We start from the raw sequence: 15191 nt of genomic DNA, 5'->3' as shown, positions 1-15191 counted from the left end.
CTACGCCCGGAGTGATCCTTGAAACTACTTTAACCGTCTCCTGTGTAATGAGTAAATGTAGCAGTAGTCCCCGTGATATTGTAGCACTCATGTACAAAATACACATTTTGTTCCTTAACTGTACCAGTAACACCATACTAATGATTTTTAGTAAAGTGGTGTTTTACTTAACCATTTTTATATAAATGTTTGTTACTCAAATGTTTTGAATCAACGATAAACAGTGTACTAAATAACAATGTATAAAAAATTAAAAAGCCTTCCCGCAAGCAAAGAACATTAATAATTAGTGATTTAATAAAAATAAACTCCAATCCAAAATTAATGTAAGAAATAATAAATTAATTATAACCTGGTTTAAAAACTTTTAAAATAACATCAACCGACTAATGACTTCAAATATATTTGTAGGCGAGGGAAGCATTAAACCGAGTTGAGGAGTTGGAAACCGAAAACAGCCACCTCACGAAACGACTCGACAAACTCAAGAACGCGAAGTCCGCCCTGCTGAAGGACCTGTGACACAACTGACCGTGCGGAAAATATTACGAAATCCCTTCATAGTACACGAAGACACAAATATATAATGCCGACATTTTTTATTTAAATTTAGAACGTTTTAGGGAATTGTGTACTTGCAAGCTACGCCACAGATAATGTATGAATTGATTACGATTCAATAATGAAATGTCTTTGCTGTAAGTTTGTATAAAACGACCACCTATGTTTTCCGCAGTCGATTTTTATTAATCTATGTTATCCAGTTTAAAGAATTTTTAGCTGAGTCTGTGGTTTTATAAATGAAAGTTGTATATTTTCGATGGTAGCGATGGTTGTTCGAATTTAAATACGTTGACGTTTTCCTTAATTAATTTTGGAATAATGATTAGATTTAATTTAATAAATTACGTATTTACACAAATAATATTGAAAATAAGGAATCGCAACATACATTTCTTGAGCAAAAAAAAAACAATTCAATACTGACAATTAACTATCAATTACATTATTTAATTTACCTAAAATATTCACAATGCCTAAAATAATATTCATAATAAAAATTAAAAAAAAAAACATTTTCATATTGACGATAGTAAATCATAAGGAAATATATATTTGTTATTTATAATGATACTAGTTTCTTTGTAAATGTACTTTTATTAATTATTTGTAAAAATATGTGCATTATGTTTAAAATATAACTGATTATTTATTTGTTACGCATATTAATATGTTCGTATTACTTGTATAGGTTCTATATCATAGGGTTTTTTTATTATTCTAACTTGCCCAAGTTTCGCTTTGTACTAATCGAAAAGTTGATAGCGATCACATTATATATTTAACTTGCCATTTCAAATTCGTTATATTACTAATAGAACCGACCGAATATGAAACAATAGTTGTGTTTAACCGCCATGGTGATGTATATAAATATTTTATACTGTAGTTAGACAACTTGAGAAAAGTTCCTCGCTCTAGCCTTAATGTTGAACATTTTGAGGAATTTTTACCAAGACTGTATGATCATTAGTGTAGCCAGGGGTGCGGTTATTGCTAGTAGGCTTAGAAATAGTCTAAATGCCAACTTTTTATATTTGAATATTTCAAATTTAATTTTTAAATAAAGCCTCGATAGAACCAAACCAGTCGTTCACGATGCCCATCAACCTCGTGGCCGCCTTCGGCAATTCTGGTTACGCGAATGTGTAAGAATAAATAAATTATTGCTCAAAATTGTACTCCAAACATTGTGATAGTCGGTAGCGAGTGTACACGTCCATTAGCGATCTCCTTGTAACAGTATTCCTCGAGGGATACTTGAATTTTATATCGCAACGTGTAATTAGCGTTGTTTTTTATTCGGAAGTTACCACAATAATATCTACGTATAATTGATTTATTTTCATACGATCATTTCTTTTTGTTTTAATAAAATTATTTCAACAAATGCAATGTGTAAAAATGTAATCTTTTTATGTATAAATTAAGTCATTCTTAAATGCCAATTTCATTTAACTACTAATCTTGGGTTGCGTGCTGTCAGCAGCGAACGATTCAATGCAAGTTCATTGCATGGCGAAGAGCGTTTTATAAATCTTTAATATGTTTATAATTTCGCGGCCGTCGATTAATAGTTATCTGACACGTCGTAGATAGGAATAGTCACGTACACAGTGCCATGGCGCACCAAAATGTATTATAGTTGTAGTTTGGTGGTCTAGTTAGTATCGTGTAGAGAATGATTTTTGCGGGTATATTACCTACTGTTAGTTAGATTATTGTTTGACAAAATATGCTTTGAATAACGCAGACGTTGCCTGCCGGTTCAGACGTTGTGTTTTTGAATGTTAAATTCTACTAGTCAATATGGTTATGTGGAAATAAAGCGTTTAGCTGAAGTTTATAATATTTAATAGAAAGTCGCCATCAGTGCGATGATGCCCTGAGAGTTAGCGTTTCGTGTAGACAGTAGACTAGTTGAATTTAACTCGTATTCCATATTGACTTACAGATTTTTATATTAATATGACCCAGATTACTTGTTTTATTTGAAAATATTTAAAAATATTCATTTAACGAAAACCGAATATACCTAAATAGTAAATAGTTTATGTAATGTATTAAACAATATAAGGGAACTATTATGTCTTGCGATTATAACATATTCTTTGTAATTAAATGTATAATTAATTTATCACTGCAAGATATAATATTTCTCTGACGTATGTTGCGAGTTGATTACGTGTGTGAGAAGTCGGGATGTAAGTAATATAAGTAGGAATTATCATTTTGTAAGTATGATGTATGTATTTTGGTGCTGCATTACTAATTTATTTCTTTTTAACTGAGAATGACAGTCTTTTTACAAGAAGCGAAACTGACTTAAAATGATGTATAAATTTGGATACTTTGAATAAATTTCGCCCTCAAATACTTGTTTTATTTACTTTGTTTAAAGAATAAACTTCACTGATCCTCGCCTAGACGGTCATCGCGGGATGAGGACAAGAGCCGCAGAGAAATGAGACACGTGATTACGTTTACATTAAAATTGAAGGCGTTTTTTAAACTTGGTTTTGTTTAAAAAATATATAAATTCACTAACTCTACAACAGTTAAAAGTATACTTATGTACATCAAATCGATTCTTTAACGAACAATTTAACCAACAGCATCCAGGTGGTAAGGAAAAAGCTTTTCAACCATACTATCAAAATATTTAATTCATAGTTTGATGTGGCATTTATTTACATACATACACATCGTGAGCCAGTTTTGAGAACGTTTGTATTTAAAAAATTACTTTCTAATGAGTCTGACAGCAATAGAGCAATATAACTAAGAAGCCAGAAAGATAAACATCACACACTATATTTTCGACAAATTAAATATTCAGATAAATCTAAACTTCACAAGGTACTTTTCTTCTTATCTATCTATCTATATAAAATTAGCTGAGTTGATGATACTGTCGGAATTCCCACTAATGATATATTCACGTAGTAATATAAAAAAAAAAATAAGTCACTTATTCCAGCGATACAGAGATCAATTCAACAACAATCATCCTTAGTTTAGGATAACAAAAATTTTAATTATCTGACTATATTGATAAAAGCTTGAAGAATGGCCTATGTACACACTTAAATTTTCGATTAATCTAAACTCTAAAGGTAGATCTACGAGTACAAAAAATCTTGATTAGATTAACTAACATTTAACTTTATACAAGTTAAAACACCAGAGAACTTTTTTAATCATTATCAAAAACATTCTTAGGTACTTGACAAATATGTTAGAAAAACTATTTAACTGATCTATCTATCTCATTAGTAAACCATAAAAACAATATACATTATATAATTCAAGTTTAAATAATTTAAAAGGGGACTAAGCTTTTAAAAGGTCTGATTAAGAAGCATCCAAGAAACTCAAGATAATACATTTAGAAGTTATATATAGACAGTTGAATGAAATCAGATAGGTTTCTTTGGGCCCAGTATTTGGCTGAATTATAAGTTTGGTACGAGCAAGTTTACAATATAAAAATAACAAAATGTAGATTGCAATAGGCTGAAGGTGAAACAATATTCTATTTGGTAAGAAGATCATAAAATTCAAATGCATTCAATTCGCTAAATTAACTAGATTAAAGTAAGATACACTTATAATTAAAACATACATTTTAGTTTTTTACTTTTAACAATTTTGTACATACTTTTTTATCTTGTTAATTTATTTTGTGATCACAAATTTTTCTTTCATATTCAAATAAATTAACTACAATAGTTGTTTTAATATAAGTTAACAATAGAAATAGTTCATAATTAAATCAATGTTCACATCACATGTTTTAAAAAGTTGAGTTGGTTGAGGTTAACAAAACTCATGGGCAACAATTTTGATAAATTACATATAAACTGTTACAGTTAAAATGTGTGTTATGTACTATTTAGAATAGGCTATTTGACTGGTTTTTAAAATCCATTCTATATTATTTAGTAGAGATTAAGGAACCCAGTAAAAGTTGTGTTTTTTATTTCTAGTACATATTTGCCGAAAAATGTCATATTAAAAATTCCATATTTAAATAACGCGCGAAAACGATACTTGGACAATATGGCGCTGCAATGGGTCGGTGACATCACTTTGCTGTATTTTAATCTGTGGTACATATAGTAGAAAAGCAAGGTTTACGAGAAAGTGACTTCATCATAAGTCCGGCCAATCAGGAGCGTTTTGTGTCACGTGGCAAACGTTTGAAAGAATGCAATTTTATTTATTGCTTTTTGAATAAATTAAGTATTATTTTCAAGTTTCGTTCGTAAATAACCATTTTTAAACTCATAATATACACTGATTACAATAATCCACAATTTATTTTTCACATTGTCAAATAGCCTATTGTGTAACTGCTAAGTATGTAAGTGATAAACAATAAAATTCAGTCTAAATAAAATTTTATCATTGAAGTCATTCATGTTGAGTTCAAATTAATGCCGATGACCAATGAGTATAATTAGATAATATTTAACTATAGATAGTTTCCCCTAGGGGACCGGGTGCTGGTTGGGAGTGAGACCACCATGCTCTGGACTGTGTTTCTGTTTTTTTCTTTTCTTCTCCTTTTTCCTTTTCTTACGTTCCTTGTCGTCATCATGTCTTTTCTGCTTTTTGTGCTTCTTTTCATAAGTATCAGGATTTGATGAATCTGCAACATATACATTAATAATAATTAGAGGTGCATATAAGATAAGTGTAAATGAAAAACCAAAATAGGTAGTTGCACATATTGCATGAAAATCTATGCATAGGTTGTGCTCTTTAATCTCACTATAACTCAATATTTGTGTAAGTTTGTGGTACCAAGGTCTGTCTACTTCAAACTCAATTATACATATCATAATTTTTACTGACCTTGTAACGGTGTGTCCTGTCCAGGCGGTGCTCCGTCTTTATGCTTGTGTTTCTTATGTTTACTTTTATGTCGCTTTGGTGGAGTGGCACTAACATAGCGATACTGTTCTGGCAAAGGACCAGGATGCAATCTGAAGCCCGCCAACTGTGCACTGGATAAGGGCAATAACTCTTTGCCACCGATAGGTCTCTTAGCTATTACTGAACCCAATGTACTATTGTCCTCCTGTCCTGGACCGTCAAGAATACCAGGTAGGTTTGGAAGAAATGATGATAGCGATTCCTTGAGCTTTTTACCATTAAATTTACTATAAGAGTGCTCTAATCCATAATACGCCATTAAATTCGTGGCTCCTGTGAGTTCACATTCTCCTAAAATAAAAATATGATGTAAAAAATATACAAAAACTTATTTTCTAATTAATTTGTCGATCCTTACCTGGAGGTTCTTTCATCAAATAGAAAGGCCCACTATGCACTATAGAAGGGTTCTTGCCCAGTGAAATAGTGGTTTTGAGGGTCCCAGAAGAATCCTGTCGAGAAACTACTGGTGACCTCGCTCCTCTAGGCGAGGATTTCGGTGAATAAGGCTCTACCTTTCTAAATTGATCAGACATCATCTTGCATATGCATTGTCTATAAAAAGGAATATAAAAAAGAAATTTTCTTAAACAAAACGATAAAAACTAAAACGAAGAATCTTTTCCCCTATCCTTTCGAAATCTTCTGATCACAGATACTAAAATTTAGCGTTATAATTATATACGTACACATAGATTATATTGGTTTCAGAAAACAGATTATTAAACATATTTGATTTAACTACATTTACGTATATTTTTATTTTTGTCAAGATTGGATTCGATAAAGAAAATTTATTATGACTTTATTTTTCACAAAAAAAATAAATTATAATTATTAATAATTTTGACAAAAGATAAACCGAACACTTTTGAATTAACATTTTTAAAAGTAAATTAATATTATTCAATTAATTGTAAAATCAATAACTCAAAATATGTTATAATAAGTATTGTGTAAAGTATGTTTAGCCTAATATCCAGCTTTTTTTTCGTATAAAATAATTAAATTAATTATAGTTGTACCGACAAGAGTACTATAATATAATTATTAGCCTTCTTTATTTTTAATAACATATTTAAAATCATATTCTACTCTCACTGTACTAAAAAAATTTAAAAAAATATTTTCAAAACCGGTTAATCTATGGTCAAAACCACGTGTTTTTGATACAAAGCATTAAAGACATCACTTAAATAAAAAAAAAATAAAAAAAAGAAAAATTTAGTCTATGGTTCATGAATTAGCTTCTCGTAACGCGCTACGATTTTCGATAGTGTGTTTGGAAATAAACAGTTTGAAAAGCTCAATTTGAGTTATCGTCAGTTATATGAGTTGTTTAAAAGCTGTAAAATGTTTAAACATCGTGATGTTTGTGGTACTAAAGAAGTGCAAAGCTTCTGATAACACCAATCCTCGCTCAGCGAAGTGACGCCATTTTACGGGAATGACCAGCCCGCGGCTGCCTCTTATTAGGTCTGATGTAAGGAGTGCTCTATTTAAACGGATGCATGGAAACAAATCCCTTCTATTGTACTCGTACTGGTCGTACGACTTCAGAGGTACAGTCAATGTTATTAATTGTTATTGTCGCTATCGTAATTCGAATCAGTTTTGATTTCCTCTTGTTTGAATGTCTTTTGTTTCTCGGTAGTCAAACTGAGCACGTGTTTTATTTTTTCAGAAAACTATGGAAGATGGTAATATTGTCAACACTAAAGACGATAAAATCGCTGCCGCATCATTGACAAACTTATATAGTGAACGGTCTTGTAAATTGAGGGCAAATGGACATGATTTTGCTGGCGAACCGTCCAGTCCTCACGACAAGCCGTTTGAGCACCGACGACACAGTGCCGACACATTGCAGGAAGAGAAGTTCAGGAAACGCATTAATCCGCTTAGAATACACCTTGGTAAAAGACCTTTCGTGGATAACTCGGTACCGTACAATAGTGTAAACAAAAAAAGAAAGTCTGTGATAAAACCTAGTGACGCTAGCGCGCCCAAAAGTAGTGCACCAAGGGTACCTAAATTAATTCCAAAGCGCTTAGACCATAGTCAATTTCACAATGTTACACCACACATGGACAGTGTATTGGATAATGAACAAGATAAACCGGTGCCTCGACTTGTGCCTAAGAGTCAGCTATTGCAGTTTAAAAAGAGTAAAATGGAAAAAGGAACCCAGCTGAAAGAATATGCTCAAAGTCTTGGTTTACAGCCTATGGTGAAGTTTAAGTGTCGAAAGTGTTGTTCTATGTCATTCAAAACTTTGGCCATGTTGAAGGAACATCAACTTGTTTGCCGTGCACAGGCCAAAGAGCCAGCTTTAAGTCCTGAAGCTGCCCCGAATACAGAGTGTAATGCAGGTGGACCTTCCCGAGTCACCCGTAAAGTATATTTGTGTTCAGCCTGTGGTACCTATTACGAAAATTGGAATCTCTTCCTTCACATGCGAGAAGTTCACAATAGGCACATTTGTCTTTTTTGTCTTGGAATGTTTTCAAAGGCTGAAAAGTTATCCTCACATCTAACAAACAAACACAATGTCCAAGAATTTAATTACGATAGCAAAGATGAATTCTGTAAAGTGTACAATGGGACTTTTTATTTAATGTGCTGTGCCTGTGATGAAATATGTAGTGAAAAAGATGATTATTTCAATCATGACTGTAACAATGTTAAACCGAAACCTGTACCCGTTCTCATAAGTAAAAATTTAATAAAAACTAACAACGCAAAATTTGTTAAAACTGGTAATGAAGCTACCACAAACGGACCTCCAACGATTGTAAAAGATGTATTAAAACCAGTTATTGATAAAAAAGAGATAAGTGAGCCAAAACCTGAGACAATAACATCACAAACTCAGAAACATGATATGAATATTAATAGTTTTGATGTTGTAAATAGTGATACAAGTATTAGTTCTGAGAATTCTGAATCTACTGCAAAAGATACTAGTAGCACTTTGGATTCTACTCTTGGAATAAATAACTCAAGTACTAAGCCTCCATCAAGTCCTGTTGATCATTTAACACACAGTAAAGAACCTATTACTACTTATGTGCCTAATGGTAATGAACCTTCAGAACAATCAGATGAAAGTGACTCACCAGATGCCATTGATCATAATGAACCAATGTCAGAATACACACTTTCAAAGCCTAAAGAGCCTTCACCCACACCCCCTCAACCCCAAGAAAAGGAAAAGGAGTGTGGTATTAAACTAAAATTAAGTTTAAATAATGCTAATTCTCCAGTAATTATAAATTCTACTGTAGATCCTTCTATTGGACAGCAGTATGCTAATAAACCTCCGTCACGTAATAGAAGGCCTCCCAAAAGATATGAAAAAGACAAACCGCCAGACCAAGGAACTGCAATAAAACCCCCGTCAATTAAAATGACAATTTGTGATAAAGCAGACAGCCCGTTTGTAAAAACTACCATTATTGAGAACAATAAAGAAACAACATTAAAAACTCTTGTAAATAATAATATTGAAACATTAAATAAAACACCTGAATTCAAACCAGAAAACACAATCAAATCTACTATTTATGATAACAAATTAGAAGATGTTAATACTTTGAATAGGGTACCAAAGCTAACTGTGAGAGTTCCTAAAGAATTTTTAGACAAAAATTCATCCAGTGATTATTCATCAGATAGTGATGTTGGTGAAAAGTTAAACATTATGGAAAATATCGATACAGAGCTAAAACCTTTTGAAAGTAAAGAAGAATCATCAGACCTTGCCACCTCTGTTTTATCACCAGTACATGTAGATGAGCATACAGAAAAAAAAGAAGATCAAGAGCTTGAGGAGGAAAAAGTACAAATTAAAAATGAGCTCACAATGAATCTTGAGCCAAAAGAAGAGCCGGTGGATGAGAACACGACTGAAGATGTTAATGTGGATGAACCAGTTGATCCAGCAGTAACAGATGATATTCCAATTACAGAACTAACTCTAGATAGACCAATTGATAAATATCCCCTAAAAGATCTTTTAAAAGTTTTTTTGGCTTCAACAGTTTTAAACTGTACTTACTGTAATCATGTTCGCAAGATTGCAGTAAACTGCGAGCAGCTAGCACTTCATATGGTGGCTCAACATAGATTCTCTGCAACTGTGGACAGTATAACAGCAGAAGAATTGATGCCTGAAACCATAAAAGCTAAAGTAAAAGCTGGAGCTGAGGAGTTATATTCTATTTATATTAATTTGGACTCGTATGATAGTGTAGATAAGTGTGAAACGGTACAACAAAATCAAATGTTCGAATGTTTTCAGTGTTATTTTAAAACTGCTGTTCATAAAGATCTCTACTTGCATAACCGAAAAATGCATCAGAAAACAATATTACTGTGTGTTATGTGTAAAAACAACTTTTATAGTTATAGTGAGTTATTATGTCATTTATGCCCTGGAACATATGATTCTGAGTATGAAATTAAGTTTAGATGCTGTTTTTGTAATGTAGATAATATTTCTTCATCATTTAGGTTAATGGTGCATCTTCGAAAGATACACCACACTTGTGATGTATGTTTAGAGTTTTGCCAAAGTCAAGCACGCCTGTCGAATCATGTGTGGAAACATAAGTTGCACCATTTATGCTACAGATGTGGTATAGCCTATAGAAATAAGCCAGACATTACTAATCATTTATTTTGGAAGCATGGAACAGAAAGTGTATTATGTAAGAAATGTCTACAGAAGAAATGGCCACATGTTTATCATTTCTGTACACCTCCTGCTGTTTTTGTTTGTGATGAATGTTCACTTCAGTTTACGAGAGCGGTTTGTTTAAAGGTTCATAAAAGATTTCATTCTGAGGAATTTCCACATTTATGTACTGAAGAAGATTGTACAGAAAAATTTGTTTCAAGAAAACTTCTCAATAAGCATTTAGAAGGACACAGGAAAAAAAATATTACAGAAGACTTAACTGAAGAGAAACCCCCAGTTTTAAATGAGCCCAGTACAGATAATGTAAAAGAAGCAATACCTGTTATAGATCTTGTGGATGAGAAAATAAAAGAGGGAGCTAGTTCTGCCGAAAACAAAACTGACAATGAAACAGAGCAAACACCTAAAAAAAGTAAAAAAAAGAAAGTAAAAGACAAAGATGCTTTATTATTAGATGTAAATTTACCAGCCCTAAATCTATCTGAAAGTGATAGTAGTGATGAATCAGATAGTGGCGTTTCTCAGCCTAAGGATGAAACATCACAAGATAAACCTAAACCTCCTGAGGCTCCAGAAGAAGAACCCGAGTCTATTATAAAAATTGAGTCTAATGCCGCGGATGTTGAATTGCCATCAAAAGCAGAAACAAAATCCGAGCTCGCAGAAGAGGACAAACCAAGTGAGCAACAGGTATTAGACATTTGGGATAACTTTAAGAAGTACCAAGCTAAAGTCGAGAAACAAAAAGAAAAAACACCTCCATTAGTGCCGATACGAAAACATGTATGCGAATCTGATCATGATTATTGTCTCATACCAACAGATTTAAATGGAGAAGATGACATTTTTAATACTGATAAAAAGAAAAATAAAAAATCTCCTAAGAAAAGACACGGTGATCTCTCATCATCGAGCAGTAGTAGCAGTGATAGTGATTCAAGTTGTTCTTGCGGTTCTAATTGTAGTTGCTCATCGAGTAGTGGTTCTTCGTCGTCAAGTTCATCTGATTCAGATTCCTCAGATGAATCTGGCAATGAGAAGAAAAAGAGCAAACAACAGAAAAAGTCCCTTCAAAATAGAAGAATAAGTAACGGGTCAAATGTTGATGTTATGGGAATGTCTGAAACGCCTGTTTTAATTCCTGAGAAAACTGAGCCCCCTATCGCTGAAAGTGATCTCGAAACTGAAGAAAGTGAAACTGACGAAGAATTTTACGATAAAAATCCTCAGAGAATTGCAAATAAAATGTATAATGAGAAACGCAATCAATTAATGCTTTTAGCATCAGTTGCGCCGTCTGATGGTGGTTCTATATCGGCGGAAGTGAGTCGTTCTAATACACCAATAAAAGAGGAAGAAGCTAAAGAAGTTAAAGAAACAAAAGAGATAGAAAAACATGAGGTGAAAGAAGAAGAGGTTGAAATTAAAGAAAAATCGAGCAGTAGTAAAAAGAAAAGCAAAAAGAAAAAGAAATCTCGGAGTTCTCGTAAACATGGTCCAATAAAGGTGACCATTCCGAAAGATGTTATTTCAAAATCCGAGCTGGAAACACCACTTCCTTTAATTCCTAATAAAATCACTATATCATTACAATCAAACACAGTTCAATTACCTGAGGTGCCTCACGTACCAGTCACAGCGCTGCCACCTGCCAGTGTTAGTAGCGGTACTCCCTCCACGGAAAGTAAAAGGGCATCAAAAAGAAGACGAGTGCCTAATAAATTTTACGGATATTCTAGTGATGAAGATTCGCCACAAACTGTTGCAGCTTTAAAACCCCAATTACCACCAAAATTAGAGTGGAGAAAGGAAGACTTGCCTTCACCCGTTACGCACAAATCTAAAAAAGAGATACCCTCCACAGTTATTCCGCAAAGAATGTTTAATTACAATGAACCAATAAGGTTGACGGCACCGATACCAGATCCGGAACCTCCACGATTCTTGATGAATTCTGAGTCCATGGAATCGAGCGATTCGGAATCTAGCAACGAAGGGGCCTTAGAAATTTTCCAACAGAACAGCGTCGCCAATCCGCCACCTGTTCCACCCCCGACTTATTTAAATTCCGGTACTTCAAGCTTGCCATACGCGTTCCAGAGGCCGGCCGTCCGACAGGCGCGCGAAGGCGAAAGCGTGTACTGCTACTGCCGTTGCCCCTATGACGAGGTGTCAGAGATGATAGCTTGTGACGCTGAGGGCTGTTCTATCGAATGGTTCCATTTTGAATGTGTCGGTATTATGGTACCACCTAAAGGCAAATGGTACTGTCCTGAGTGCAGGAAAAATCCAAGTTTTTCAGGTTACAGATAAGTCTAATCGAAATTCATTTGTATATAATTATGCTGTATTGTTATCTGTATATAACTTATTGATGACTGTAGATAATTTAGCTTTACCTGTATATCTTTGTAGTTAGTTCGTGTAAGTTAGGATATTAGGTCTGATAAAATGTATCATTGTTATAAAAGTACATGTTATGCTTGATTCTGGCTGAGCGGCCGACTCTGTAACCTGGCAAATTGTTACTGACATTATACAGCAAAACAGAAATATAAATCCAATTTTTGATACCATCATCGCATTGTTATTTTGACACCCTATTTTTAGACTATAGTTGAATATATAAAATGAAATTTTGAGCATATAGTAGGCTTTCAAAAGCTGAGACGTTTTGTTTTTATTTTACTGTGATTCAATGCGTATTTATTGGTGCCGGGTACCAGACAATTTGCTCGATTACAATTGGAGGGTCATTGAGCGCGCCAAAATTAGGGGAAATTATATAGTATATTGCTCCAATAATAAACTTTAACTCATTGGAATAAAGTGCAACCAAGCAAATAATTAAATTATCGATCTAGTATAGAAAATGAAATTTTCATACATTAACAATTTTTTTAGAACCATATTACATTAAACTTCGTTCGAAAACCTCTACAAATATAAATCATTTTAAGGTCATTTTCGTCTATTTTAATAATGATTCATTTTAATGTTTTGCTTGATATAAGTTATAAAATATTAAAATATATTAACCTTCCTAAATAATGAAATAAAGTGATAGACAAATGTAATCATTATGTTGTAAAAATAGGGTTAATTTTTTTGACATTATAAGTCTGTATAGTTAAATAAATAAATTGTTACGTCTGTCTCATTGATTGATTCCTGCCTTGTAGCTTTACTTTACAGCCATGAACATATCATTGTTAAATATTTAAAATCGATATCTATAAATAATGTAAATATTTAACCCATTTGTTTTACCTTGGATGCGATATCGCCTCACAAACTTCAATTATAATAACGAAGTTTGTGTCTACGATATAAATAAATAAAAACTAATAGTAGAGTCCGTCCGTGTTTCTATAAAAACAAGAAACGTTTATCTGTAACGTAAAATTCGAGTCTTAGTACCTACTTACACCACCACAATCTTAGTCTAAACTGGATACTGCATCAGTGCAGATACTTGTAACAGAATATAACTCCGACACATGCCCTGTTTCGTCTTGACACACATTGTTCTCCTTCGCCGCTGAATACGAGATGAACTATAAACACAAAGAAATCACATGAAAATTCAGTTGTGTTTGTTTGTTGTTGGTTTACAGTTACCTTTTTTTTTACTTGAAACCTAATATGTAACTCGAGCTATTAACATTTTTATCAACTCATCACACTCTCCAATCAGCAATAACTTCAATTATTGTGTTCCGGTGTGTAGGATGAGTGAGCCACGGTAACTAAGGTTTAAGAGACTTAGTTCAAAGGTAGTTGGCGCATTGGAGATGTAAGGCATGTTCAAAATTTCTTACGGCGATAACTGTCCCACTTGCCATCTGGTGTCGCATTTGACCGTCCGTTCATCTTGTTTTTAAAACTTCTATTCCATCTAAAAAAAATCCTATTCTATCTCTGATTTTGAGGGAGCAAATAGAAATTGGAGTTTGCATAAGTATAAGTCAGAAGCTGTAGAAATTGTTAAAGATACAGTTATAATAAATAAAAAAAACGTGTATTATTTATGAAAGGTCACACCTCTCTAACATTCACTTATTAAATTTTATCAAAAAGTAATATTATTTAGAAATTATATTCATACATACCTAAATAATACGATTAAAGTAGATAAAGTTGGCCAATATTTTGTACCTCATAAATGATTTTTTAAATGATCAAAATTGAAAGTAGAGGAAATATTAAATTATAAGATAATTATGTTAATCGATTTTTTAATATGACTTTTATATTAATAATGTAATTTTGATTAGCTGTTGCATACTTTTTGGCCGTCTATTTTCACGTAAAAGTGTTTTCAGTGTCAAAATTTCAAGTTTGATAATAAAATACACGACAAGTTTTAAATTAATAATACTCTAGGAGTGATAAAATGGATCTTGGTGCTCTTTGTCCGCACAGAAACATTTGCAGTAAGTTTGGTGAGTAAGATAAACTTAAAATAATACTTAAAACGTGTAGTTGAAGTATGAGATTTACACAGTCTTCATTTTAACAGAAATGTTATTCCTTAAATAGTGTTAAACATAGTTGATTTGAGTTTCTGTCTGTATCCTATTCTTATCCTTAACCAGTCACCAGGTTTTGATACAGTTTTACTAATAGAGAGTGTAATACATGTATGTAGTATGAGGAAGGTCTGTGTAGTGTATAATTTGAACAAAATGTCTGAACTATGATCGTGTTTTGTAGAAACATTAACTGTTTTTGTACGCCTACATGGCTAGCGCTAGCTAAATTTTAGGTGGTAAAAGTAGTAAGGTCCTTAAAAAAGCTTTAGCATACGTCTCCAATAATGTCTCTCTTTTACTTAAGGTAAAGTCATAATGGGTATTTCTATAAATAACAAATTAATAGAAATCAAACAGTCGTTAGCAAAGCCATTTTAAAATTACTCAACCCAATTTTAATATTACCTATATTTCTCCTTTATGAACAATTTATAGATGTTTAAGAAATTAAT

The 15191-nt window shown here is 32.7% G+C and overlaps 3 protein-coding genes across 12 annotated transcripts in view; 2 read left to right on the top strand and 1 right to left on the bottom strand.

The window, feature by feature from the left end:
• The window catches only part of LOC124533760 (leucine-rich repeat flightless-interacting protein 2), a 38173-nt gene extending 35238 nt beyond the window's left edge, over window positions 1-2935 (top strand). For all 10 annotated transcript variants that reach the window (XM_047109252.1, XM_047109251.1, XM_047109248.1 and 7 more), the window contains one exon: window positions 412-2935. In XM_047109252.1, the coding sequence (XP_046965208.1) occupies window positions 412-522 (111 nt within the window). In that variant the 3' untranslated portion in view covers window positions 523-2935. The remainder of the gene's footprint in view (window positions 1-411) is intronic.
• A 448-nt stretch (window positions 2936-3383) lies between these two features.
• LOC124533761 (mediator of RNA polymerase II transcription subunit 19) lies at window positions 3384-6174 on the bottom strand. Its single transcript, XM_047109255.1, has 3 exons — window positions 5861-6174; window positions 5422-5793; window positions 3384-5215 (listed from the first exon to the last, which is right to left on the bottom strand). The coding sequence occupies exons 1-3, from the start codon at window positions 6039-6041 to the stop codon at window positions 5055-5057; spliced, it is 714 nt and encodes a 237-aa protein (XP_046965211.1). The 5' UTR covers window positions 6042-6174; the 3' UTR covers window positions 3384-5054.
• A 552-nt stretch (window positions 6175-6726) lies between these two features.
• LOC124533910 lies at window positions 6727-12780 on the top strand. The gene is made up of 2 exons (XM_047109491.1): window positions 6727-7064; window positions 7187-12780. Exons 1-2 carry the CDS (start codon window positions 7014-7016, stop codon window positions 12515-12517), a joined length of 5382 nt encoding a protein of 1793 aa, XP_046965447.1. The 5' UTR covers window positions 6727-7013; the 3' UTR covers window positions 12518-12780.
• Window positions 12781-15191: the final 2411 nt, after the last annotated feature.

The sequence above is a fragment of the Vanessa cardui genome, chromosome 11 (assembly GCF_905220365.1).
Source record: "Vanessa cardui chromosome 11, ilVanCard2.1, whole genome shotgun sequence".
Classification (NCBI taxonomy): Eukaryota; Metazoa; Arthropoda; class Insecta; order Lepidoptera; family Nymphalidae; genus Vanessa; species Vanessa cardui.
The sequence above is the reverse complement of the archived record's forward strand: the minus strand, read 5'-3'. Positions and strand labels throughout refer to the sequence as shown.